This window comes from Oratosquilla oratoria, chromosome 6, assembly GCF_046742065.1.
Source record: "Oratosquilla oratoria isolate Oo_2021 chromosome 6, ASM4674206v1, whole genome shotgun sequence".
NCBI classification, from domain to species: Eukaryota; Metazoa; Arthropoda; class Malacostraca; order Stomatopoda; family Squillidae; genus Oratosquilla; species Oratosquilla oratoria.
Window position 1 is genome coordinate 757,852 of NC_134782.1, and position 27,924 is coordinate 785,775.

Below are 27,924 nucleotides of genomic sequence, written 5' to 3' on the forward strand. Positions count from 1 at the left end.
TTTATTTCAATTCATTTATTTTCATACATCTTAATGATGTATATACACAACAATTCAATATAATTCAAATTTGAATAGGTAGAATAAAATGCTGCTGATCTCAAGCCCCATAAGTTTCTCTCAATAATTCCAAATAAAGGTCTATTACAATTACAAAATATAGTGATTTTCCTAACAATTTCTCTCTAATGCACTCTCACCATTCCATTCTTCCACTTACTGACCATCATCACTCATATCACCATCTGCATTTTCTTCACTGTCATCACTATCATCAGTATCTTCCTCCAACAGCATTTCCTGAATTTCATCTTCTTTGTCCTCAAGCTTCACCTTGCCCTCCTCTTCAGTATTTACACTTGAGGTTCCTGCCTTAACATGTTCAGTGGCCTTTTCTTCTAACTCCATTTCTGCATCAATCTCCTTTTGTTTCTGCAAAATAAAACCAATATCCAAGTAAACATAAAAATAGATACCAAAGAATATTCTAACCAGGGTGAATCCTCTTTCACCATGACAAGGCACCAGCACATTCTGTGGGAGTTGCGAAGGATGATTTGAGAGTTCCAATGGGAAGTGTTATATAAACCACCTTACACTCCAGATATTGCCCCCTATCATACTCCTTCCTCTTTCCAAAGCTCAAAGAATTGCTAAATAGGGGCAACTTTGAAAACATAAAGCTATAAAATGCTGTTAACACAGTTTCCAGAGAGGACAGTAAAGTTCTGTAGAGAAGGCTTAACTGGTTGGAACCATCGTCTTCAGAAGTGTATTGAGCAGGATGGCAACCATATTGAAAAATAAGTGCAATATATTTGTTCATTTTAGTTTAAATATATATTTCTTTTAATTCTGCAAACTTTTTAATTTACCACTGTAAATGCAAGGTGCTGAAAAACTGGAGTATCACTGGACAATAAGATGCATGGTCAGATGTCCACAGCATAAAAGTTACCCAGTATGCCCTACAAGCAGACATCTTCCCCATCCCTCATGAGGGGTGCAGGCCTCTTTATATAAAAAATTCTCACATTAGGAGGTCAGTACACCAGTGAGGAAAGAACAAACTGAAGTAGAGAGGGGGAGTGGAGAGAAAAGAGGGATAGGAAAGACAGGGAAATGTGTGTGTGTGTGTGTGTGTATTTACCAAGATGTATTTTATGGAAAGGGGAGCTATGCTCATGGTGACCTGTTTTTGTATCTTGCAAGATCAAATTTGTTATTAAATTCTTGTATGATGTTTGCACACACTATTTTTTCATCCAGTTTGTTGCAGATGTCTATTACTCTGTGTGGAAAGCTGTTCTTTTTCAGATCTTCTGTTGCTGTCCTTTTTGAGTTTCATTGCATGTCCTCTTGTTTTTCCTGTGTCCCATTTTGATAAGTCCTCTCTATCAAGGTGTTCCTTGCCTTTCATAATCTTGTAGATGGCTAGTAGGTTCCCTCGTTCTCTTCTTTGTTCCAGGGTCGGCAATTCCAGTTCGGCCAATCTTTGTTCATATGTCAAGTTTGAGTGTTGGGGCCACCTTTGTCATTGCTCTTTGTATTCTTTCTAATTTTCTTATATTATTTTTTTTGTACTGGGTGACCATATCATTCCTACATATTACAGTTTTGGCCTTATCAGTGTTTGTATTTTTTTTCATCATTTCCTTATCCAGGTATTTAAAAGCCACCTTTATTGATCTCAACAAATTGTATGTTTCTCTCACTATTTTATTAATATGGTTATCTGGAGACATGTCTTTGGTATTCTTTCTAATTTTCTTATATTATTTTTTTGTACTGGGTGACCATACCATTGCTGCATATTCCAGTTTTGGCCTTATCAGTGTTTGTATTTTTTTTCATCATTTCCTTATCCAGGTATTTAAAAGCCACCTTTATTAATCTCAACAAATTGTATGTTTTTCTCACTATTTTATTAATATGGTTATCTGGAGACATGTCTTTGGTGATGATTACTCCTAGGTCCTTTTCAGAATTAACTTTACTTCTTTTTCATCAATTTTATACTGTCCTCATATTCTATTCTTGCTTTTCCCAAATTCAATTATACTGCATTTCTTGATGTTGAATTCTACTTCCCATCTCTTGCTCCACTCTTGAGACTTTGTTCAGATCACTCTGTAATGACTTAGTCTTTTTTGGAAATTATTTTCTTTACTTTGTATCACCCATAATGTAAAATGTTCAAGTAAAATTCAATACTTTCGTCCATGTTATTCACATATATAGCAAACATTATCAGAGCCACTGACCCCTGTGGGACACTGCTCATTTCTTCCCACTTTGAATATTTGTCTCTGAGCATTACTCTAATTTTTCTTCCATGTAGGAAATCTTCCATCTAACTCAATAGTTTTCCATGTATGACTTCTATTATTTCCAGTTTAAATAGCAATTTTCTGTGTGGTACCTTATCAAATGCTTTTTGTATACGTCCAGGAAGGTACAGTTCGCCTAGCCGTCCCTTTCTTGCAATATATCTATCAATCTTGAATAGAAACAGATCAAATTAGTGGTACATTATCTTCCTTGTCTGAATCCAAATTGCCTCGGGTTCAGTATACTGTTCTCCTCCAGATATTTTGTCCATCTATCCTTGATGATTCTCTCACAAATTTTAACTGTTGTTCTTGTTAGGGACACTGGTCTATAATTTGTTGGGTCTTCCCTATTTCCCCCCATATATATTGGCACTATATTGGCATTTTTCCAGTCTCCTGGTAGTTTTCCTTCCTCGAGTGAACATTCAACTATTCTGTATATTTTTCCTGTTAGTTCACCTATACTATTGGAAAAGGATCTGTTTTCCTCATCCAAACAAATAATTTTTACTATAGTTAAACTAATTCAAAAGAGAAAGTTGATCTTACCTTCTTCTTGATAATTTAGATGTAAATTTTAGAAAAGGCGGATTTTCGAGAGACCGGTTTTAACTCGGCCGAGTTATACTTACGTCCCTTTCGCCCTTTTAAGTTTATCCGTTATTTTCAATTATGTAATTCTATTCTTTAAAGAGAGGTTTCTCTTTACAGTTGGGAGTAAATGTTCCTCCGAAATTGATCTTCTTTAGTTTCAGTTGACACAAATTCTAAGCGTCTTAACTTGACGAAAACTATTATTTGAGTGAGTGCGGTCGTAGGCCACACGCAATATCTATAATTTTCGCGACCATTGTTTACTTTTCACCGACCAGAATTTTCGGTATTTAATTCAAATGTTTAAATTTTTTCAATAGACTACAAATTATCAGTAGCAATTGATCATTAACATTAATTATTCAGATTTTATCCAATAATTTAAATATACATAATTTATTACTTTAATGAAATTAAACTTCTAGAGTTCAATAAACGAGTTCAATATGACGTCACCTTTTACGTAATTTCTAATATACTCCAGACAAGAGATTGCATTTGTAACAAATGCAATGCAATGCAACGCAACCTTGTGTCCAAATCAATATAAATACAAATGATTCAATAAGATTTAATGCCTCTAATCAATCTTTAATAAAACAATTTCTCACCCTTAGATTAAGGGTAAAGTATCTGAACCACCACCTAAACTCGTGTATCCTCACCCCAGAACCAGGGTGTAGCATTTTACCCAACACCTAATACACAATTTATAATTTATAAATAATCAAGTTTATTTCTCATAAGTTCACGCTGCTTTAATGCAGCCTTTCTTTTTGGTTTGAGATCTCTATTATTTGCAGATGGAGCTTGAGGATTTGTTTGATTTGAGTCGTTTCCAGTATCTACCTCTGAAGGTTGTGATGGGTTTTGACTTCCAAGAGTGATATTTAATTCCATGGGATACAAATTCTTTATTGTATGGAAGGCAATTTCTCCATTATTTTGTTTCACTTTAACAATCCGAACCTTATTGTCATGTCCAATAATTATCTCTAATATTATTCCCATTAACCAAAAAGGTCTGGGTTTATTTGGATGTTTAATCAAAACTACATCTCCTTTCTTTATCTTGTCAGACCATTCTTTCTGGTAAAGATTTTTTGCATGATCCCTTAAACTCAGAAGATAGTCTTCATACCACAATCTTCTAAATTCCTCAAACATCTCATTCTGCTTGCAAAGTGCATTTTCAAGATTTTCCTGATTTTCATCATTAACCCAAATATCAGTTTCATCTTTGAACATCAATGAACCAATGTTGTTAAGTTTGAGGAATGAATTTGGAGTTATAAATTCAAATTCTTCTGAACTGGCTCTATAAGTGAGAGGCCTAGAATTAATGGCATTTTTTATGTTTGAAAGGGCAGTCAGAAACTCAAAATATGTTGATTTAGATCTTCCAATTGCCTTATACAGACAGTTTTTTACTGTTCTGATAAGACGTTCCCAAGCTGCTCCAACCCATGCTGAATATACTGGGATTCTTACATGTTTGATTTTGTTTTTTGAGAGTTCATCCAAAAATTCATTCGACTCGAGAGTTCTCTCTAATATGTCTCCACCTTTCACAAATGATCGGGCATTATCACTGTACAAGTAAGTTGGAATAGTATACTGATTACAAAATCTTTGAAAGGCCAGAATGAAATTCTTAGTTGACATGTCAGGCAACAACTCAAAATGGACAGCCCTGATATTAAGGCAAGTGAAAATCAATATAAAATATTTACTCAAAGCATTAGTATTATCTTTCCTCAAAAACACATGACCTGTATAATCAACTCCCACATGATTGAAAGGTCTGATCAGATTCATGTGCTGCTTAGGCATACTGGTTACTTTAGGGTAATTATAGGCAAGTGCATTATACTTCTGGCAAATTTTGCAGTCCTTAATTGAAGCTTTAACAGAAGATCTACCCTTTGGGATCCAGAATCCTTGGGACCTTAGGAAATTTAAGGTAGTACTGACTCCCATGTGTTGTACCTGAGCATGACAAAATCTGGTAAAAAGTACAGTGAAAAAGTGATCTTTTCCCAAAAGTACAGGATTGTGTACATTATAATCAAAATAAAGTGATTTGGAAATCCTTCCTCGTGATCTCAGGATGCTCTTTTCATCAAGAAACAAGTTTAAACTCAATACTAAGGAAGGCACTTCTTAATTTTTAAAGTTACTTGACTCGAGTGTATCCACTTGTTTAAGGAAGCTAATTTCTTTAGCAAAACTGATTGACTGATTTATCATGATCCAATAATCCAATGCCTTCTCATGAGAGTTTTCACCACTTTTCATACAAATCCACTTGAAGAGATACTCAGTGATTTTCATAACTTTATTATAGTTTGAAAACTTATTAATGTCAAAAATAGGTTTCATTTCAACTTCCTTTCCTTGCATGGTATTGAGAGTATTGATATTTTGATTCATCAGATTAAAACCCACACTCAACAATGGGTATTTAGGCCAGGTATTTAAATCATATTTCATCCAATCTGGTCCCTTGAGCCAAAATTCAAAATTATCGATGAATTTGCTGTAGGTTAAGGCTCTAGTTAAGAGATCAGCTGGATTATTTTCAGTTTTGACATAATTAAAACTAATGGGAATGTTATAATCCCTTTCAAGCTGTTGTAGTTTACTATCCATTTCACCTATTCTGTTTTTGACAAACTTAGATTTAAGTTTAGTCAGTCTGGTTATTAACCAGTTGAGCACAACTTGTGCATCAACAGCAATATTAATATAGTTGAATCTTATTTTGGAATAGGCATTCAAAATAGTGGATATGCACTTTAAAGCAAGAATCACTCCAAGTAGCTCCAAGACTGGGATGCTATGTTCTTTTTCCTTGTTAGCAGGAGCCACTTTTGCTTTAGCAAATAAGAGGGAACTACTTTCCTTACTGGTACCATAAGCAACAAACCCAAAGCAATTTTGTGAGCTGTCACTAAAAATATTAAGTCCATATTCTTCATTCTCATTTAATGCCTGCCTATTAAAGGAGACCTGATTGGCTTTCTCAAAACCAGGTTTGATATTATCCCATTCATTTATTATGTCCTCAGGCAATTTTTCATCCCATCCTAATTTGTGTTGCCATACCTTCCTCATCAATAACTTTCCTTTGATACTAATGGGTAAGACTAACCCCAGTGGATCGAACAAACTTGAAGTCTCGGATAACAATTGTCTTTTAGTACTGACAGAGTGAAATTCAACAGGTGCAAGCTGCATCTCATCCATATTAGGATTAAATCTGTATCCTAAAATTTTCTCTGTCTCATTTGAATGTTCAACTAATTTGCCATCCTTTTCTATCAGTTGTCTCAGTTCAAGTGAATTTGAATTCCAAGATCTTAAAATAAAACCACCAAGAGCCATTCTTTCATAGCAAAGCCGATAAAGGTCAGTCATTTCCTTAAAATTATTGCCTGTGAATATTAAATTATCAACATAGAATTGACTGGAAAGAATGTCAGTGCATTTGTCAAGTGGAAATTTACTGGCATGTTTCTTCATTACATAATGTAGAATGAAGGGTGACGATGTAAATCCAAATACTAGAGTTCTATATCTATAAGCAATCAATTTATCCCTTTCCCAAAGGAAACAAAAACGGTTCTTATCAAATTCTTGGCTGAGCCTAATTGACAGGAATGCCTGCTTGATGTCACTCAGCAAGATTATATCATTAGTTCTAAAGCAAAATAACAGTTTAAGCAAGGACTCCATTAGATCAACTCCAGTATATGCAGCCTCATTCAAAGAAGGTAGATTCTTATCAGTCTTTAGTGAGCAATTGAAAACTGGTCTAATCTTAGTCGAGACCTGCTCTTCCATTTTAATGACTGGCCTATGTGGAATCCAAGTGTGATTATTCACCTTTTCATCAGAAAAGTCTATTTCAATCTGCTCTATGATTCCATCCTGAAGCTGCTTATCAAAGACCTCTTCATATTTTTCATATAGATTTGACTTTTTAAGATTTTTTGAAACTCTCCCTAAAACTTTTCTGGCAACCTGAAAATTAGAAGGGACCAGTTCTATTTTTTCTGAATACCAAGGAAGCTTAACTTGGTAATGGCCATCTTTAAACTGAATAGCTTCATTAAATCTAGCAATTTGTTCTTGATCCTCTGAACTATAAATTTCATTCTTACTAATTCCAATAGATTCCAAGCTAAAGAGATATTCTATCCCATTTTCAATATCTGAATCATTTAGAATGTTTTCTAGAGGATTAAAATAAGATTTAATTGGATTAAGTATCAGATTAACTGAGGTGTCAGGAACTTTAGAAGACTTCTGACATTGATAGATTTGAACTTTATTACTTGCCGTTTTTTTACTAATTTGAGAAGCCTGTTTCCTAGTCAAAAAATGATTGACATTACCAATAGGAATTACTTTATTTCCAATTACCATGCAGCTCCCTTGCAAGCATGAGGCAAATGAACATTCTGGAAGGAATTGAAGCAAGTCTACACCTATCAATGCATCCACCTCTATTAATTCATTATCCTGATTTAATCCAAAGGCTTCATCAGCCAATTCAAATCCTTGATCTTTTATATTTTCTAGGGCTTCATTCATACCCGGTACAACAAAACTTATGCTGAGTGAAGGGTCAATAAGAAATGGCATTTGAATTATCTTATTCATTTTAACACCTATTAAGGTTTGCTTAAAGCTCTTAACTTCAGCTCCAATGAATGTTTTTACATTGAAGTCTATCTTATTCAACGAATCTAAATCCGTACAAAGCTCTTTAGCAACTCTTGCTGACATGTAGGACCGCTGACTCCCTGTATCAATTAAACATCTGATCTTCTTACTCTGTTTACCACGAATAAATTCCAAAGTTACAGTAGGGGAAATGTAATCATTTTCAGAATTTTGTTGAGATGTTAAACAAAGATGATTATTACTAGTAGTAGGTCCTTTAAATTCAGGACAAAGGGGTGCTATATGGCCATAAGAATTACAGTGTTTACAACCATATTTTAATTTATTTTGCTTGCCAAAGCATTCATCTTCTTTATGACCAGATCCAGCACAACGTGCACAGAGACCTAATTCCTGTACTCTCTCTGTCTTATCCTTAAGAGTTGAATATTTTTCACACTGTCCTAAGGAGTGACCTGATGCACTGCACAATTTACAAATAAAGTTTTTAGAGGGAGCAACCTTATTTTGACTGGTCTTGAAAATTTGAAGAGAACTTTTATTTTCTTTGGGTGCATTTTTTGAATTTTCTTTGGCCTTATTGATTTTATCAGATCTAGGCAAAGTAGTTTTACAGGTCTTAATTAGAGTCTTAATAATGTCATTATATGACTCAAAGATTTCAGTCAAGGTAGGATAGTTGTTATATTTATGAACCAGTTCCCTTTTGAATGCTGTAGGCAACTTATTAAAGAGAATATGACTCAATAATAAATTTCCAGGAGAATTTTTCATTGTAAAATCATAGCCATGATTAGACTTTAATTCAAAGATGTATGCTCTAATTTCAATGATGAATGACTTTAATGCAAAAAACTCCTCATCATATCCTTGAGGAACTGTTGCGCTTAGAATCCTTCGGAAAGTTTCATCCACTATAAAGGGTACATCCAGAAATTCATCTTTCAATAATCTTAGTGCAATATCATAATTTTCATTTATGATAGACAAATGGCTAATGATTTTCAAAGCATAACCCCTAAGATAACTATGTAAATAACTAAGCTTCACTGCCTGGGACATACTCTCCTTATTACCTATGACATTATTAAACTGATTGAGGAAAGAAGAAAAGGTAAATTTATCCTTTTCTGTTCCATCAAAAACGCCGCAAGATAAGGGAGGCGGTTTAGTATCAAAATGGTCTAGCCTATTGAGTGTTTCAACAAATCTATCAGCATCTATAGAGCTTGTAGAGTGATTATTGGATTTATTCCCTGCCATTTTAAATTCCTCAAATTCTGATAGACTTTCATCTATTTCCATATGATAGCCTACTTGCTTATCTACTTCACTAGTAAATGTGTCAAATTTCTTAACATCTACTTCATTTTCCTTTAGAAGATCTAAAATCTGTTCATCTTTAACTTTAATTTCACTTATAACTTGATCAATAATATCTAATTGTTTACTACAGAAATTAACGTTTAATGTCTTTTTACTAAGTGAATCCTTTAATTTATTAAGAATCAGAGTAACTTTTCTTTTAAGTATACCCCTTTCTCGTTTCAATTTAACCAATGCAGTCTCAAATCCAGCTTCATCCTTATCCTCATTATCACTTGTCATGATTAGACTGTATTGATACAAAGTACAAAAAAATATTCAGGTAGTACTAGCCTATACATAAAACAATTCGATTTCACTAAACATACGCCATAATTCAACTACACAAACCAACCTGGACACAAGGTTTCCACTAAGAACAAATAGGCCGTAGTATACACTAGGCGAACTTGACAAACTCATTTAATTGAACTCTTGAAACTATTATATAAAACAACTCAATTTACTTACGAATATGTGAAGCCTTTTAATAATAATCGGCACAGTGAATCAACAATTACCTTTTTATTATAAACAAATAGGCCCACTTAGAAGGCTCGAATACTGAATCAATTCACGGAGGCTATGGAGAATTAGATTATGCCGAGTCTTGATTACAAAGGATTACAAAGGCAAAGCATGCCGACAGGAGACCTTTTGATCCATATCTAGGTCGGATGCAAAAAAAAAAAAAAAAAAAAAAAAATCATATTAATAATAAATTAAAACTATAACAATGTAAATAACAATTAAAATACATAAATAAATGCATTGGTATAGTTGAATAACAAACAAACAGGTAAATAGTAAATGATAATAAATTGACATATAACTAATAATAAATGAAAATCAGACAGACAAATTATAACAAAACAAAAACAAATAATATAACATAAATTATAATAATTACAGCATCTTACTTAGGTATTTATCTAAATGATTCTTAAAGCTTCGAACTGAACTACATTGCACTACCTGTGCAGGAAGTTTATTCCATTCATTAACTACACGGTTGGCAAAGTTGTTTCTACCTACTTCCAAATTGAATCTATTTCCGGACAGTTTGAGACCATTGTTTCTTGTCTGATTCTCATTCAATGTGAAAATTTGGTCACTTTTGGTGTTATCAATTCCCTTTAAAATCTTAAAGACCTGTATCAAGTCACCTCTGAGTCTACGCTTTTTTAGGGAAAACAGATTCATGTGCTTAAGTCGATTTTCGTATGATTTATTTTTGATATTTGGAATCAGTTTTGTGGCTCGCCGTTGTACTTTTTCCAGTCTGTCAATGTCTTTAATGAGATTCGGTGACCATACGGAAACAGCATATTCCAAATGTGGACGAACTAACGATTTATATAGCTTGTTAATGAGTGATGGACTTTTGAAATCAAAAGATCGCGCAATCAATCCCAGAATCTTATTTGCTTTCTCAGAGGCTGAAATACACTGCTTGGATGATTTGAGGTCGTTACTGATAATTACGCCGAGATCTTTTTCACTATCCACTTTTGTTAACGAATTTCCAAATAACTTGTAATCGTACTTGCTGTTATTTTTACCTATGTGCATTACCTTGCATTTACTTGTGTTAAATTTCATTAGCCACTTTTCAGACCATTGCTGTAATTTATCTAAATCTTCTTGAATATCTAATTGGTTTGAGTGATCATTTGCCACTCCGCACAGTTTTGTATCATCAGCAAATTTGGAAACAGTAGATTTTAGTCCATGGTCTATATCATTTATATATACTATGAATAGAAGTGGCCCAAGAACGGAACCCTGAGGAACTCCACTTGCAACACTTTTCCATCCAGAAGTTTTTCCATTTAAAACAACTCTCTGTTTTCGACCTTTCAACCAATTACTAGTCCAACCTAATACGCTACCACTTATTCCATGCAAAGCTAATTTAGTAAGTAGTCTTTCGTGTGGGACGGTATCAAAAGCTTTTGCAAAGTCTAGATATATTAAATCTATATTGATGTTAATAAATCCTCTCTTTAAATATATTGGAAAAGGATCTGTTTTCCTCATCCAAACAAATAATTCTTACTATAGTTAAACTAATTCAAAAGAGAAAGTTGATCTTACCTTCTTCTTGATAATTTAGATGTAAATTTTAGAAAAGGCGGATTTTCGAGAGACCGGTTTTAACTCGGCCGAGTTATACTTACGTCCCTTTCGCCCTTTTAAGTTTATCCGTTATTTTCAATTATGTAATTCTATTCTTTAAAGAGAGGTTTCTCTTTACAGTTGGGAGTAAATGTTCCTCCGAAATTGATCTTCTTTAGTTTCAGTTGACACAAATTCTAAGCGTCTTAACTTGACGAAAACTATTATTTGAGTGAGTGCGGTCGTAGGCCACACGCAATATCTATAATTTTCGCGACCATTGTTTACTTTTCACCGACCAGAATTTTCGGTATTTAATTCAAATGTTTAAATTTTTTCAATAGACTACAAATTATCAGTAGCAATTGATCATTAACATTAATTATTCAGATTTTATCCAATAATTTAAATATACATAATTTATTACTTTAATGAAATTAAACTTCTAGAGTTCAATAAACGAGTTCAATATGACGTCACCTTTTACGTAATTTCTAATAGATACATTCCTTTAGTATCCAGTTTGCAACTCCGTTCGGACCATGTGATTTGTTGACGTCAAGCTTTAGAATTTGATTCCTTATTTCATTCTGAGTAATATCTAATTCCTTCATTGGGGAAAATCTTAATTAATTTCTTTGGTCACAGTTTTTTAGATTTTCTTTTTCTTTGGTGAACACAGATTTTAAATGTTTGTTCATAATATCCACCATTTCTATATCCTCTGTGTTCTCTATTACCTTGATGCAATTTAAGTATTTCCTGTTTATATTTTAGTTTGTTGTTTACATATCTATAAAATAATTTGGGTTGATCTTTATATTTGTCTATTATGTCCTTTTCATAATTTCTTTTTTCTTCCCTACATATTTTTACTCATTCATTTCTTAGGTGTATATTTTCCATTTCTCATATTTTTTCCCCTATCTTTTCCAGGCTTTATGTCTTTTGCCTCACTGCACTTTTTATTGTACCAGGATTTTAAGCATGCCCTTTCCTGTTTTTGTCTGGGTACATACTTGTCCACGCTTTCATTATAGATTTCCTTCCAAATTGCTTATTTCTCTTCCACCTTTGTTTCTTCATTATCAAAATTTTTCCATTTGCTTCTTGAAAGAATTTTCTAAGCTTCCTAAAATCTGTTTTGTTATAAATCAGTCTTCCTTTTCTGTGTTTTTCATTTATTTCTATAGTTGTTTCTTCATTTAATTCTAGTTCTAGTAATATGTGATCTCTTTTTCCAATTGGCATCTGGTATTCAATTTTGGGTTCTGATGTGAATATCAAATCCAATCTTGTTGGTTCACTGTTATTTCTATATCTGGTATTTTCCTTGACCCATTGTGTCAATGTGTAATCAATGGTCATTTCCAGTAATATGTTTCCCCAGTGATCTTCTCCACCTTTCACACTCATTTCTTCCCAACATATTTCTTTTGAGTTAAAATCACCCATAAATAACAGATTTCCTTTTTCTTTTAGTGTTTCATTTAGTATTTTTCTTGTTTCTTCCAGCATTTAGGAGTGTTCACTTTCATTCCATGCATGAGTTTTAGGCAGGACATAAATCACTGCATACTTTTCATATCTCTATCCTCGACTCTTATCATAATCAACTCCACATTGTTCTCTCCTGTGATTTTTGTCCTCTTTAGGTTTTTCTTGGTTAGCAACATGTCTCCACCCTACTTTGTTTCTCTTTCTGATCCAACAATTGTATAAGCCTTGGCCTATACTATTTGGTGGTAATTATTCTTTCAATTTTGTCTCTACAATCCCCATTATATCTTGTTCTAGGCAGTCATTCAGTTCATCTAATCCTGATATCAATCCGTCTATGTTGGTATATGTTACCTTTATTTTTTTTCTGCCTTTTCTTCTTGCTCCTGCATTTCCTTTTCCCTTATGTACCATTTCCCCACCCTTATGTACCATTTCCCCAGTCTCAAGTCCATCACTCTCCAAAAAACTCCTTCCTTTTGTTCTCTGTTCTTTTTTTTTTATCCCTTAGCTTCCTCTTTTAGTGTTTTTTCTTTCTCTTTTTCCTCATCACTAAGCTCCTTTTTTATCCATAAATTTTTGTAGTTCATATTTTTTGCTAGTCTTCCTGCATTTGTTAATATTTCTTTCACTATCCTCTGCAAATTTAGTTTTAATTTGAGAGGCCTATTCTTCTCTATTCTTGTCCCTCCTGCATTTCTTTTAGTATTTCCTTCATTATATTCTTCTCTTTTTCCCTTTGGAACCTGATTAGTCCATGTTTTTCTTTATACCATAAATCACAACACATTTTTTCTTGTCTATTGTGTCTCTTACCCAATATTTTTTTTCCCTTTATTACTTCTATCAGTATCCTTTGTGCTTTCGTTCATTTGTTCTTTGCCTATTTCTTTAAATAGTATTTTTTTGTTTTCTTTGTCTTCTTTCATTTGGTTTTTAATTTCCATCATGTTTGTTTTTCTTATACATTCATCAACTTTGCCTGCCTCTATTAATATCTTCTCATTAACTTCCATTAACAGGGTTTCATTTTTATTTATGTCATAATTTTTCAACTTTTCATTATAGTTTTTTACTATAGCCAGTTCCTTTATCATTTCTTCTATTTCCCTAATTAATACTGCATTTTCCTTTCTCAATTCACTCACTTCTTTGTATAATCATGTTCCCTTTTCCATTCAACACTCCCTTTTCATTTAAAATATTTCTTGATTTATTCATATGTTTTTGAAGTCCATACCTCTTTCTGTTCTAAATCCAGAGAATAATTCATCTTCATATCTAGGTCTATCAACATTGCAAATTCTTTTCCTAACCACTCCCCAAAGGTGTTTCATACTTACTCATGTCTAGTCTTCTTTTGGTTGTCTCAGAACATGTCAGTTTATCATCATTTTAAACCATTTCCCTTCATTTTTTTTTTCCTTACTAAATTTGATCACTTTGATACATCATGGTTTCATCACTCACTATCACCCCCCCTTCCGTTTGTTTACAACCAGGTATTGCACCACTTTTTCATCGATGAATCACTATATTTAGCATTAGTTTGTGGAGTGTTCTCAGCGACATCCGATTCTTTTGACCGCCAATATTTACCTAGTTTTATTTTGCAGGAGGAGAACTATGTTTGTAGTGACCCGCAGTTGTATCTTTCCACATCCAGTTTTTTTTCTTAAAATCATGTATAGTTTTAGCACTCACTGTTTCCTCTTTCAGTTTGTTCTATGTATCTACTGTGTGTGGAAAACATTTTTCAGATCTCTTCTGTAACTGTCTTTCTTAAGTTTCTTCTCATGTCCTCTTGTATATCTTCTGTCCCATTTTAGTAGGTCATCCCTATCAAGAATTTCCATCCCTTTAATAATTCCGTATATGGTTATCAAATCACCTCTTTCTCTTTGTTCTAGAGTTGATAAGTTTAGTTTGTCCAATTTTTGTTTGTATGTCATTCATTTCCTTTTTATCCACACGTTTTTGTAATTTTCACTGTTTGCTAGTTTTGCCACTTTTGATAGTATTCCTTCAGCTACCACTTGAGTCCTTAGCTTAATTTTCATTGGCCTGTATTTTTTTTCTTTTGATTATGTACCCATCCTATGCACGTTGTCGATCTCCTCCGAATCCTGTCCCCCCTCATCCTGAAGTGCTTTCACCATCTCCTTCACAATTTCTTCCTCTTCTTTTTCTCTTTGGTATTTGTGTACATTGTGTTTTTCTTTGACACTGTAAACCACAATGCATTTTTGTCCACTGTGTCTCGCACCCAATTTTCCTTTTCTTTGATTACCTTAATCATCGTTTCCTTTGCATTCTCTTTTACCTTGTTACTGTACTATTTCTTTGAATGAGAGTTTTTGATTTTCACGTTCCTGTTTCCACTGATTTTTCATTTCATTAAGATAAGTCTCTTTGACTGATTCTCCCATCTTTTTGGTTACTGCTTGTAATTGTTCTTTGACCTCTTTCTTCAGTTCTTCGTTTTTGTTTCTAACCTCATTTCTTTTCTTTCATTTTCCCTTTTAATCATAATTAAATCACTTTTTAGATTGTTTAATTCTTTTATTATCTCATCGTTAGTTCTGCATAAGTTTGATACCTTTAATTGCAAAGTTTTGTGGTCTAATTTTAAATAAATGAATTCTTCTGCCAAGTTGATGTCTCTACTCTTTAGTGCCCTGCTAATCCTAGTTTTTCTTTCCGTGTCCATAATTTTATCCATTGCTCCCCTTTTCCTCTAAAATCCCAAAAATACTTCACTATTGTACCTGTAAGTCATTCTCAGTGATGCTAATACATGTTTTCTTAGAGATTACTCCCAGTGGCAATTCCACTCTAGTTATATCTAATCCTCTCTCTGTTGGTTCGTCGATTCTTTTTTCTTCTTTACTATCTTCCATTCTGTGCTAAAAACTATACTTTTTCAAGTACTGGATTAGATACCTTACCAGTCACATGCGAACATAATGTTACATCCCGAAAACAACAAGGAATTTTTCCTGATTCACCAACAAAGCGCTAGGTTGGAGCTCAATGTTTGGACCTCCTTCCTCTATGACGATGAAGCGGTGTGTATTTACCTAGTTGTATTTACCTAGTTGTATTTTACGGGAAGGGGAGCTATGCTCGTGGGGTCCCGTCTTCATATCTCATTTTATCTAAACTATTTTTAAATTCATGTATTGTTTTTGCACACACCACTTTCTCATCTAACTTGTTCCAACTGTCTATTGCTCTGTGAGGAAAGCTGTTCTTTTTAAAATCTCTTCTATAGCTGTCTTTTTTTATTTTCTTTCCGTGTCCTCTTGTATTTCTGTCATCCCATTTTATCAGATTCTCTCTATCAGTAATTTCTATGCCTTTCATGATTCTGTAAATAGCTATCAAATCTCCTCTCTCTCTTCTTTGCTCTAGTGTCTGTAGTTTAAGTTTTTGTAGTCTCTCTTCATATGATAGTTTTGAGAGTGTTGGTGCCAGTTTTGTAATTGCTCTTTGTAGTCTTTCAAGTTTTTTTATACATTTTTTTGTACTTGGTGACCATATCGTTGCTGCATATTCCAATCTTGGTCTTATCAGGGTGATTAGGATTTTCCTCACCATTTCTTCATCCAGGTATGTAAATGCCACTTTGATTGTTCTTATTAAATTATAAGTTTCTCCAAAAATCTTATTTATATGTTTCTCAGGTGACATATTATTCATAACAATGACTCCCAGGTCCTTCTCATTTTCTACTTTCTTTATTCCTTCTTTTCCCAAATTATATGATCCTGTTATTCTGTTTTTGCTTTTTCCAAATTCCATTATACTACACTTTTTTGTATTGAACTCCATCTCCCACTTCCTACTCCATTCTTGTACTTTATTTAGATCTCTCTGTAGTGATTCACAATCTTCTTCAGTTTTCACTCTTTTCAGTAATTTTGCATCATCTGCAAAGAAGCTCATATAGCTTTCAATTCCTTCATCCATATCATTAATATATATAGCAAACATTATTGGGGCCAGAACTGTTCCCTGCGGGACACCGCTTATTACTTCATTCCATTTTGAGTGCTGATCTCTTATCACTACTCTCATTTTTCTTTCTTGCAAAAAGTCTTCCATCCAATTTAGCAATTTACCTTGTATTCCTCCTTCATATTCTAATTTCTTAAGCAACTTCTTATGTGGTACTTTGTCAAAAGCTTTTTTTAGGTCTAGAAATGCACAATCAGCCCATCCATCTCTTTCTTGTATTATATCTATTAGCCTTGAATAGAAACATATTAAATTGGTGACGCATGATCGTCCTTGTCTGAATCCAAATTGCCTTGGATTTAGTACGTTGTTTTTTTCCAAGTATTTTACCCATCTACTTTTGATAATTCTTTCACATATTTTTGCTATTGTACTTGTTAGAGAGACTGGTCTATAGTTGGTAGGTTCTTCTTTATTTCCTCCTTTATATATAGGTACTATATTTGCTTTTTTCCAATCTTCTGGAACTTTTCCTTCTTTTAAGGAACTGCTTATTATGCTATGTATTTTGTCTGCCAGTTCATTCCTGCATTCTTTCAGAATCCAGTTTGCTATTTCATCTGGCCCATGCGATTTTCTGACATCAAAATTACCCAAGTGTGTCAATATTTCATTCTTTGTTACTTCTATTTCTTCCATAGGGGGGACTTTTTCCTTCCACTCAATCTCTTCAGGTTGTATATTTTCCCTTGTAAACACTGATTTAAAATGTTTGTTCATAATTTCTGCCATTTCCATTTCCTCAGTGTATTCAACTCCTCCTTGTCTTAATTTCTCTAAGTCTTGTTTGTTTTTCAGTTTATTGTTTACAAATCTGTAGAATAGTTTTGGTTGATCTTTACACTTTTCTATAACATCTTTTTCATATTTTCTTTTTTCCTCTCTGCACTTTTGTACATATTCATTTCTATAACCAGTATATATTTTCCATTTTTCAGGTCTTCTGTCTTTTTTCCATCTGTTCCAGGCTTTGTCTCTTTTGTCCTTTAACTCCCTACAACTTTTGTTGTACCAGCATTTTACATATTCTTTTTCTTGTTTTTGTCTTGGGACATACTTTTCCACTCCTTTTTTGTAAATTTTTGTCAAAATATTCCATTTCTCTTCCACTGTTGTTTCTTCTTTGTATATTTCTTCCCAGTTTTCTTGTTGGAAGAATTCTCTTATTTTATCAAAGTTTGTTTTTTCATACATCATTCTTCCTTTTCTATATTGTTCATTTCTTTTCATATATTTTTCTTCATTAAGTTCCAGTTCAATCAATATGTGGTCACTTTTACCTATTGGTGTTTTATATTCAATCTTGTCCACTATTCTAGGTTCAGATGTAATTATTAAGTCTAGCCTCGATGGTTCTTCTTCATTTCTATACCTAGTGTTCTCTTGTATCCATTGTGTCATTGAATGGTCAGTAATCATCTCAAGTAGAGCATTTCCCCATGAGTCATCACCACTCTTTACTGTCATTTCTTCCCAGCAGATTTCTTTGCAATTAAAGTCGCCCATCATAACTATTCTTCCTCCGTCTTCCATTATTTTAGTTAATGCTATCTTTGTGTCCTCTAACATACTTTTATGTTCACTCTCCTCCCATGAGGCTGTTTTCGGAGGCACATAATTGATCACAAATTTTCTGCTCTTCTTATCTCGGTCTTCCACTTCTATCATAATCATCTCTACTGTATTCTTTCCATATATGACACCTTTCACGTTTATATCCTTCTTAGTCAGGAACATAACTCCACCCCCTTGTTTTTTCTCTCTGTTTCTAATCCAATAATTGTATGTATCATGTCCTACACTGTTGGGTGGTAGTGGGCCTTTTAATTTTGTTTCTACAATTCCCATTATGTCCGGTTCTTTTTCTTTCAAATAATCATTCAGTTCATTCAATCCTGTTATCAATCCATCTATATTTGTGTAAGACACTCTTAGTTTTCTGCCACTTCCATTGTATTCTCTGTTTCCCTTATGTTTTTCTTTAGTATGTCGAACTGCTTTATTTTCATGTTCACTACTCTCCAATAGAATCTCTCTTTCTCTGACTCCGTTCTTTCCTCGTTTTTTGCCTTAGCTTCAATTCTTTTCTGCTTTTCTGCCTCTCTTTCCTCCTTATTCATTTCTCTTTTTATCCATACCTTTTTATATTGATCATTTGTTGCTAGTTTCCCTGTCTTGGATAGAATTTTCTCTGCTGTTGTTTGTGACCTGAATTTAATCTTAATTGGTCTGGTCTTATCTGTACTATATTTTCCGAGTCTGAATTTTTCCTCAATTTCCTTTATAATTTCTGGTTCATCTTCCTGGACTAATTTTAATAAACTGCTTACTCTTTCATTTTCCTCCTTGATTCTTGCAGTTCTATCTGGGTTATGTTTCTCTTCCATTCCTAATATAATTATACATTTCTTTTTGTCAGCTAATTCTCTTACTATATTCTCCTTCTGTCTCATCACTTTAATAACTGAGTCTTCATTATGTTCTTTCAATTGCTGTTTGACTATGTCAGTGAATGAAACCTTATTCCCTTCTTGAGTTATTCTCCAATTTTTAGCTTCTGTAGCTAGTTTCTCTCTGTTTTCATTACTATTCTTCTTCAATTTCTCATTCTCCTCCTTTACATTTCCTAACTGTCTTTTTAGGTCCTCTATTTCTTCAGTTAAGTTTCTGTTAGCCTTCTCTAGTTGTTCCAACCTTTCAATTCTTTGAAAAATGGAGTCTACGTTACCTAACTTACGCTCCAAGTCCTCGATCACCTTATCAACTCTCTCCTCTAGTCTTATCAGTCGGGGGGGGGGGGGGGGGGGGGGGGTTGTGTCCCCCCCACCCTCTTTAAATCCCTGGAACATATTCTCGTCACTTTCTTCTGTATTGCTCCTCTCTATACTTCTAATCTTTACATTTTTATTAGACATTTGATCCTCGCTAAGTCTTTTGTTTACCTTCCGCTTGTCTGGCTGGTCAAAGTCTACTCCCTCCTCATTTCCTTCCATTTCCCTCAGTAATCCCTCCCCTTTTCCTCTTTCCCTACGTTCCCACTACTCCACGAGCAATTTCCCCCCCACCCTGCAAAAACACTAGGCACTTCTCTTTGCGTTGGGATCCACAGACTTCACTTTTCTTCAGAACGTCTTCTAAGCCGTCCATTCGTTGAAGTGTGTGTGTGTGTGTGTGTGTGTGTGTGTGAGAGAGAGAGAGAGAGGAAAGAGAGGGAGACATGAAAGTGGGATAAGGAGAGGAGAGAGAAAAGTGAGGAAAGAGGGGGAAAAAGATTAAACAGGAAAGCAAAAGATGAGCAAATGGGAGAGGAGCATGGGAAAGAAGGAAAAGAAAGGAGGAGAGAGGAGGGCTACTCCAATAGTCTAATATATTGACTGATTATAATTATGCAGGCAATACCCCAGTGTGGCATACAAGGATAAACTGATATCAATATGGTACAGGTACAGTGGCATCTACTTACCTTAAGTCCAGCTGCTGGAGACTTGATGAGGTGCATATGTTTCTCCACCTCATGTTTGTCTCGTACCCTGTCCAGTTCATCACCCTTCTTCAACCGGTCAAGGATAAATTTGCCTTCTCTCTTCGCCTTCACCTCTGTCACTTTCTTCATGGCCTCCACTACAAACAAAAAACTTAAGTAATTCTGATCTCACAAAGTCTTTTTTTTAGCATGAGACAAATAGAGCAAAAAGTTTTGTTCCAGTGTTAAAGGACCAAACCTTGGTTGGGAAATTAAAACATTTCTGATCATACTTAAATGGAATAAAATTTAGATATCTAATGTAAGAACAAATAAACCAAATACAATTTACTTCCCACTCAGGGATGTCAGAAACCAATAATTTAGTTTTATTCATGAGATTATGGTGTTACTTCTACCAAATTTCATTTGTTGTGCCAAATGGGGTAGGTTGAAAACAAACTTATGTTGAGGATGTTGAAATCCACTGAAATTGTTCTCCACCCAACCCTGGCCCCCTACCTACAAAAATTGAAAGTGATCTGCAGTAGAAGTCAATCAGATCCACATGAATCAGACTGAACATTGATTTCCGACATTCTTTATTGGGAGGGTGTGTGTGGTTCTCTGCAGACATTTTACCTAAATAACTACTTTACTCTAACCTGTGGGCACATGGAAATAGTTTTGAATTGGGAGATAAAAAAGGTCGGATGCGAAAAAAAATCATACTAATAATAAAATAAATAAAAACTATAATATTGTAAATAAATAAAATACATAAATAAATGCATAGGTATAGTTAAATAATAAACAGGTAAATAGTAAATAATAATAAATGAAAATCAGACAGACAAATGATAACAAAACAAAAACAAATAATATAAAATAAATTATAATCATTACAGCATCTTGCTTAGGTATTTATCTAAATGATTCTTAAAGCTTCGAACTGACCTACATTGCACTATCTGTGCAGGAAGTTTATTCCATTCATTAACTACATGGTTGGCAAAGTTGTTTCTACCTACTTCCAAATTGAATCTATTTCCGGACAGTTTGAGACCATTGTTTCTTGTCTGATTCTCATTCAATGTGAAAATTTTGTCACTTTTGATGTTGTCAATTCCCTTTAAAATCTTAAAGACCTTGTCACTTTTGATGTTGTCAATTCCCTTTAAAATCTTAAAGACCTGTATCAAGTCACCTCTGAGTCTACGCTTTTTTAGGGAAAACAGATTCATATGTTTTAGTCAATTTTCGTATGATTTATTTTTGATATTTGGAATAAGTTTTGTGGCTCACCGTTATACTTTTTCCAGTCTGTCAATGTCTTTAATGAGATTCGGTGACCATACGGAAACAGCATATTCCAAATGTGAACGAACTAACGATTTATATACCTTGTTAATGAGTGATGGACTTTTGAAATCAAAAGATCGCGCAATCAGTCCTAGAATCTTATTTGCTTTCTCAGAGGCTGAAATACACTGCTTGGGTGATTTGAGATCGTTATTGATAATTACGCCGAGATCTTTTTCACTATCCACTTTGGTTAATGAATTTCCAAATAACTTGTAATCGTACTTAGTGTTATTTTTACCTATGTGCATTACCTTGCATTTATTTGTGTTAAATTTCATTAGCCACTTTTCAGACCATTGCTGTAATTGATCTAAATCTTCTTGAATATCTAATTGGTTTGAGTGATCATTTGCCACTCCGCACAGTTTTGTATCATCAGCAAATTTGGAAACAGTAGATTTTAGTCCATGGTCTATATCATTTATATATACTATGAATAGAAGTGGCCCAAGAACAGAACCCTGAGGAACTCCACTTGTAATATTTTTCCATCTAGAAGTTTTTCCATTTAAAACAACTCTCTGTTTTCGACCATTCAACCAATTACTAGTCCAACCTAATAGGCTATTCAACACATCATGGAAGACTGCATTATATACAATCATGCATGCAAACAACATAACATACACTCCATAAAGGATTTGTGGGAAAACCCTGTTTCGGCCATGGCATTCCTTGGGGAGACAGGACTGCTCGGACAGACAGCCTAGGGAGCAACATCAACTCCTTTTCCACCCTTCTCCTCCTCACCTCATCATTCCTCACTCTATTCAGCCTAATTATCCCTACCATATTTCTCAGTCATTTCATGTTTCTGCCCCATACAGTGCTATTGGCAGAATTACTTCTTCATACAATCTTCTCTTGCCATCCATTCCCAAATGTCTATTTCTTATTACACTTTTTTTTATCCCCCAAGGCATTTACTTGCTTCTCTTAATCTACATTCTCCATCCACCACCACTCCTCCCTTCCCTGCCACATTTGCACCCAGGTATCTAAAGCTATCCACTTCCTCCAGTCTCTCTCCCTTAATACTCACTTCCAATTTGCTGCCATCCTCCCCCCTTATACATTTCATCACCTCATATTTATCTTCAAAGTCTGTCTTTCGTAAGTTTTCTTAAACTCCGTCACTAACTTCCTTAACCCCTTCCATACGGTGCCGCACACGTAGGCGTCATGGACTTAGATCTCGGTGGCAGCAGCCAATGCCAGCCGTACGACGTGTCGTAATAATACTCGCATCATAAAATATAGTCACCGCTTATATTGATCGTTCTCTCTTCACCCGTGAATTTTGATAACCATAGAAAATGCGATTACAAAAGAATTAGAAAGAATGTAATTATGGAGGGGCGACTACAATAAATATAATCAAGACGCCGATATGGCAGCCTCGCAAATACACTCGCTCCACATGACGCCTACGTGTGCGGCACCGTATGGAAGGGGTTAATCCCTCCTCTGATCCTGCTACAAGTGCAGTGTTGTCAGCAAACAACTGGTTTATCGCCCATTTTTCTCCATTTTCTTTAATCATCTCCAGTCCCCCAGCCCATTACACTTTCATTTACCTCTCACACCACCCCATAAATAAATACAAATAAAATTTATTGATACATAAAATAAAAATACATAATACATATACCTCTTTCACTCTTACCGGGGGAGGTAGCCAAAGTCAAAAGGCATAATTCTACTCCAAAATAAAAATAAACAAACAAATAAACCAGCATCATAAATAAATTGCACTTCGCTTTCACTCAGCAATGCTGGAAATATAAAACACATGCTAAAAACTTGATTGTAATACTCCGTTTCAAGTAGGGCACCAATGTTCTGGACACCAGACACCTCAGGGATGGGAGGAATTGGCAGCTAAGCATGAATTTGAAGCTATATGCGATATACTCATGAATAGGAGACTGGACCTCATGAACATTACTCCTTTCCTGTATACTTCATTGAAGTAGAATACACTCACTGGGATTTTGAGGGGAGGGGGACAAAACCCACAAATTAAAATATATTTCACTTGGGGTTCTGGGGTGTGAGACCCTCTGCTAGATTGTATGCACACCTGAGGGAGGCCTTACCCCATGGCTTGGTTTGCAACCCCATTTGGGGGACTTTGTCTCCTACCTTGATAACCTCCCATCCACTATACTGGGGGACACAATACTCCCCCTAAGTAATACACAGTGCATATCAGGTACGGTTAGGTTAGGTAAGATCCAGTTAGGCTAGTTTACATTAGGTTTGGTTTAGAAATAAAACATTTCTAATTGTTCTGTACCTGATTTTAAAAATTTCTGTTAATTCTATTAGAAATCCCTCACTTTGTTTGAATACATGAGATATTTCCAATAGAATTGTAAAAGATTCATTGAAATTAGCATGGAAACTACTAGAAAAGTATCTTTCCAAAACAAAATCACATGTATGAACACTTATATTGGGTTCTATCTTGGTATTGTGGAGGAAGAGGAGGAGGAGGAGGATAATATTGTAGACCAAAATCCATACATTTAACCTAAACCAGGGGTTCTCAAATTGCTTGATATTGACTCCCAGGGGTTGATGAATAGCCAGGGGGATGAAAGGGGAGGTCAATGAATAACCAGGGGGTTGGTGAATGTAATGCGATTCCTGTAATTTTATAGGTCAGCCAGTTTTGGATCATATCCAATCGGACTACAGGATATATAAACTTTAAGGCTGCCCCCGAAAAAGCCTTTGGTATATGTATGTATGCATAACTTTAAGAAATGCATGAATCTCGGCTCCATGGCACCTTTTTAAAGACATGTACCATGTGAGGTACTGATGGAAGTAATCAGGGCATATTCCAGATCCTATGGTCACAGCATTGTTCAGTAGTGTATATGCTTTTAGTAGGATGGCATCATGACCCTATGATCACAGCTTTGTTCATTAGTATATTTACTTTTAGCAATTTTGGTGAAATTTTAGTTGTGCACACCTACGCGATCTAGCATTAGACAATTAATTATTATTAGAATCTGAGGTACCGAATTACTAAACATTGGTTAGGTTACGTAGCCGTAGGTTAGTTAGGTTAGAATTGATTAATTTATCACCCTTTCATTTCTTCGACCTCGGCACCTATAAAAACAAACCGGTCTCACTAATTGCCGAACAAAACCTATAAAAGCCAAACAAACCAACAAAACCCAAACAAGGACGGTTAAGTGCACACTTCTATATATATATGGTTGCATTATTTGAACTACTTTCTTTAAAATGTGTGATTTCAATGTAATGTGATCAAAGAGAAGTTACGTATTTATCCAGCCCGTCCTCTATGATCATTGGTGGTATGGATCAAACTTCACTCAATTAAGTTTCTTACTATTGTGTTATTAGTGTAATAGACTTCATATAGTTGAATTATTTCAACTCTTTTTCTTTAAAATGTGTGATTTTCATATAATTTGACCAAAAAGAAGTTATATTTTTAGCTTCTGCAAAGTTACCGACTGGTGGTTACAAATTTACCGCTAGCCTGCCATCTATGTTCTGCGAGTGCTGATCATCACTAAGCGTCAGGGTTGCCAGATTGGCGTTTTTAATAGCAAATATTGCATTTTTGGCATGTTTTTACTGTGTTTGGCAGGAAAATTTGAAGGGTGGCATTTATGGGGGGCATTTTTAAATACCCAGTCGTGATTAGAGATCATTCTTTTACTTGTATCAAGAATTAAATGATGATGTATATGGCTGGACAAATCGTAGCTGTGGTCGGTAATTTAGCAGAGGATAAAAACGTAACTTCTCTTTGATCATATTATAGGTACCCCCACTAAATTTTCAAAAAAAAATTAACCTTTATATTATTGTTGCATATGAAAGACAACTTTATTAGAAACAAAATGCTTTTTAAATTTTTTAAATAGCTTGAAAAATAAGGGAGATACGATTTTTTGAATTATTTTCTTAGCCCGCATTTTTGGCTCGACTTTACCATAACAAAGTGTTAGAATTAAGGGTGGTAATTTGTAAAGATTTCGGTAAAGAAATACACATTAACTCTAAACCACTGGTCCAATTTTATTAAAATTCGGAATACTTGGGTTTTATGGATCAACAAATCACATGAGCATGTCAAAAACAATGTGAGACATCTCCATCATACCATAATTGCCTTTTCATGGCAACCATGAAGCTGTCGCTAAACGCCCACCAAAACCACACAATGACGGTTTTTGCTCAAATGCATAATTTATATATAAAAAATAGCACATGGTTGCATTATTTGACCTATTTTCTTTAAAAATGGATAATTTCCACGTAAAATGATCAAAGAGAAGTTACGTTTATATCCTCTGAAAAATTATCAACCGGCAACCAACGCCGACGAAACCCAAACAATGACGTTGGTTTCCGGTTGATAATTTTGTAGAGGATAAAAACGTAACTTCTCTTCGATCATTCTACATGGAAATCACAAATTTTAAAGAAAATAGGTCAAATAATGCAACCATATGCTATTTTTTATATATAAATTATGCATTTGAGCAAAAACCGTCATTGTGTGATTTTGGTCGTCAATGGTAATAGTAAACAAAATCGAACGCGAACTGGACGCATCAGATTCATGGGTGAAATGGCTACATTCCGGGGATTTAAGCTCAATTATGATGTGATACACGATATTAAACTTCTCATGTCCGGGAGAAAATAGGTTGATAAACTTGTTTATGTAACTTAAAATTATATTTAGAGATTCCTTACCTTAATATTTTTACTCGGAAAACTATGTTGCCGAGTTTGACAACCAAATTTCCGTTTAAATCGCTGAATTTTTTTTCTATTTCAAGAATTAGCCTTACACTTGCAAAACAACAAGATAATTTGAATATCTTTCGCATGCGCTAAGCGCGGGAAGCATTCAAATTGAACCAAATAAAACCTAGTGGGCCGCAACATATGGCCATGAAAACAATACATGGTCGACGGTGGCGCCGCGCGTGGATTCGGGGGTACCTACATATTACATGGAAATCACACATTTTAAAGAAAATAGTTTAAATAATGCAACCATATATATATAGATGTGTGCATTTGAGCAAAAACTGTCCTTGTTTGGGTTTTGTTGGTTTGTTCGGCTTTTATCGGTTTTGTTCGGCAATTAGTGAGACCCAAACATGGTGTATCATTTAACTGCTGCAACTTCATTTATTAGAAAATATGTTTTAGCAACTTTTTTGTTATTTATTTCTGCCAAGAAAATTGCATATAACGATGATCTATTACAAATTACGAAATTAATAATTTTCTTTTGATTTATCGCGCAGGTTATGCACAACTAAAATTTTACCAAAAATACAATTCAATGGTACCAGGAAATGAGAAAACAAAATAGTTATAAGTATACCTGTTTTCGCCCATAATTCCCGATTATACTTCACAGGAACGTGTCTTCTTTTCTCAAACTCGAAGGCAGGGTCTACTGCTAACTCCTTTCCAGCTGCCTTCCTAAATGCTTTAGTCCATCGACACTTTCGAGGATTTCGCTTTCTCTTAAAGAACTTGTGGCATTTCGAACGGCAAAACCTGAAAACCTATTAACAATACACACGTTTATTTGCAAGGTCCCAATACTTCTCCTTAATAAACAAAGTTATTTACTTGTAATTTTGTCACCATCAGAAAGACCCCAGTATACAAATACATATACTTACTTTACAGTCATTCCTTACAAACTGGATGCCATGTCCCGGGTAGACTGTGCTTGAACAAAAATAACACTTTTCCAACCGCATTTTCACTGTTTACACTTCCAATGTTTTACCATTTCTCGCTCACACGTGTGGTGTTCGTTTACAAGGTGTGTGAGGCTGTCGGAGCAGTATCAAAAAGTTCAACAATGTAATACTACACAATACTTGTTCAGGAATTGATCTCTAACATATTTTCTAGTACAAAAAACTATGACACCTGTTTTGGTTATGAGACGAATTTAAATGGTTATTTATAATTTACACAACTGTGATTGCAACCATGTCGGACGGAGGGCTCCCACTTCTAGGGATTTTGTCGTCATATTGGGATTTGCCGTGCATTTAGTGACTCCGGAAATTCTGGCTTTTCTACTGTAGAGTTAGTCTGGAGATTTCTAGTTGCTTTTAGTAACAATTTAGGGATTTATAGCGTTAGTATTATCCTATTATCTAGAATAATTTCTTGGCGTTTACCAAATGGCAGTGTGCATGTGAACATTGTATATATCGGAGTCGACAACACTAAAAAAATGAGTGAACTGTCAGTGTATTTGTTCATGTTTTGTTGGCTAAATGTCAAGGTACTAATGCTAAGGATTTCCAGTTCTTTATCTAATTTAGTCTGTTAATTTATAATAACTTGATGGAAAGCACTCGTTTATCTCAGCTACTAAGAAATATACATTTCTTTCATTTTAGCATTTCATCAAGAACCCGATGGAAATTT

The 27,924-nt window shown here is 34.5% G+C and overlaps 1 protein-coding gene across 1 annotated transcript; it reads right to left on the reverse strand.

The window, feature by feature from the left end:
- Positions 1-27,462, reverse strand: RpL24-like (ribosomal protein L24-like). Its single transcript, XM_076186287.1, has 4 exons — positions 27,159-27,462; positions 26,852-27,038; positions 20,086-20,243; positions 1-432 (listed from the first exon to the last, which is right to left on the reverse strand). The coding sequence occupies exons 1-4, from the start codon at positions 27,237-27,239 to the stop codon at positions 217-219; spliced, it is 642 nt and encodes a 213-aa protein (XP_076042402.1). The 5' UTR covers positions 27,240-27,462; the 3' UTR covers positions 1-216.
- Between the last annotated feature and the right edge of the window lie 462 nt (positions 27,463-27,924).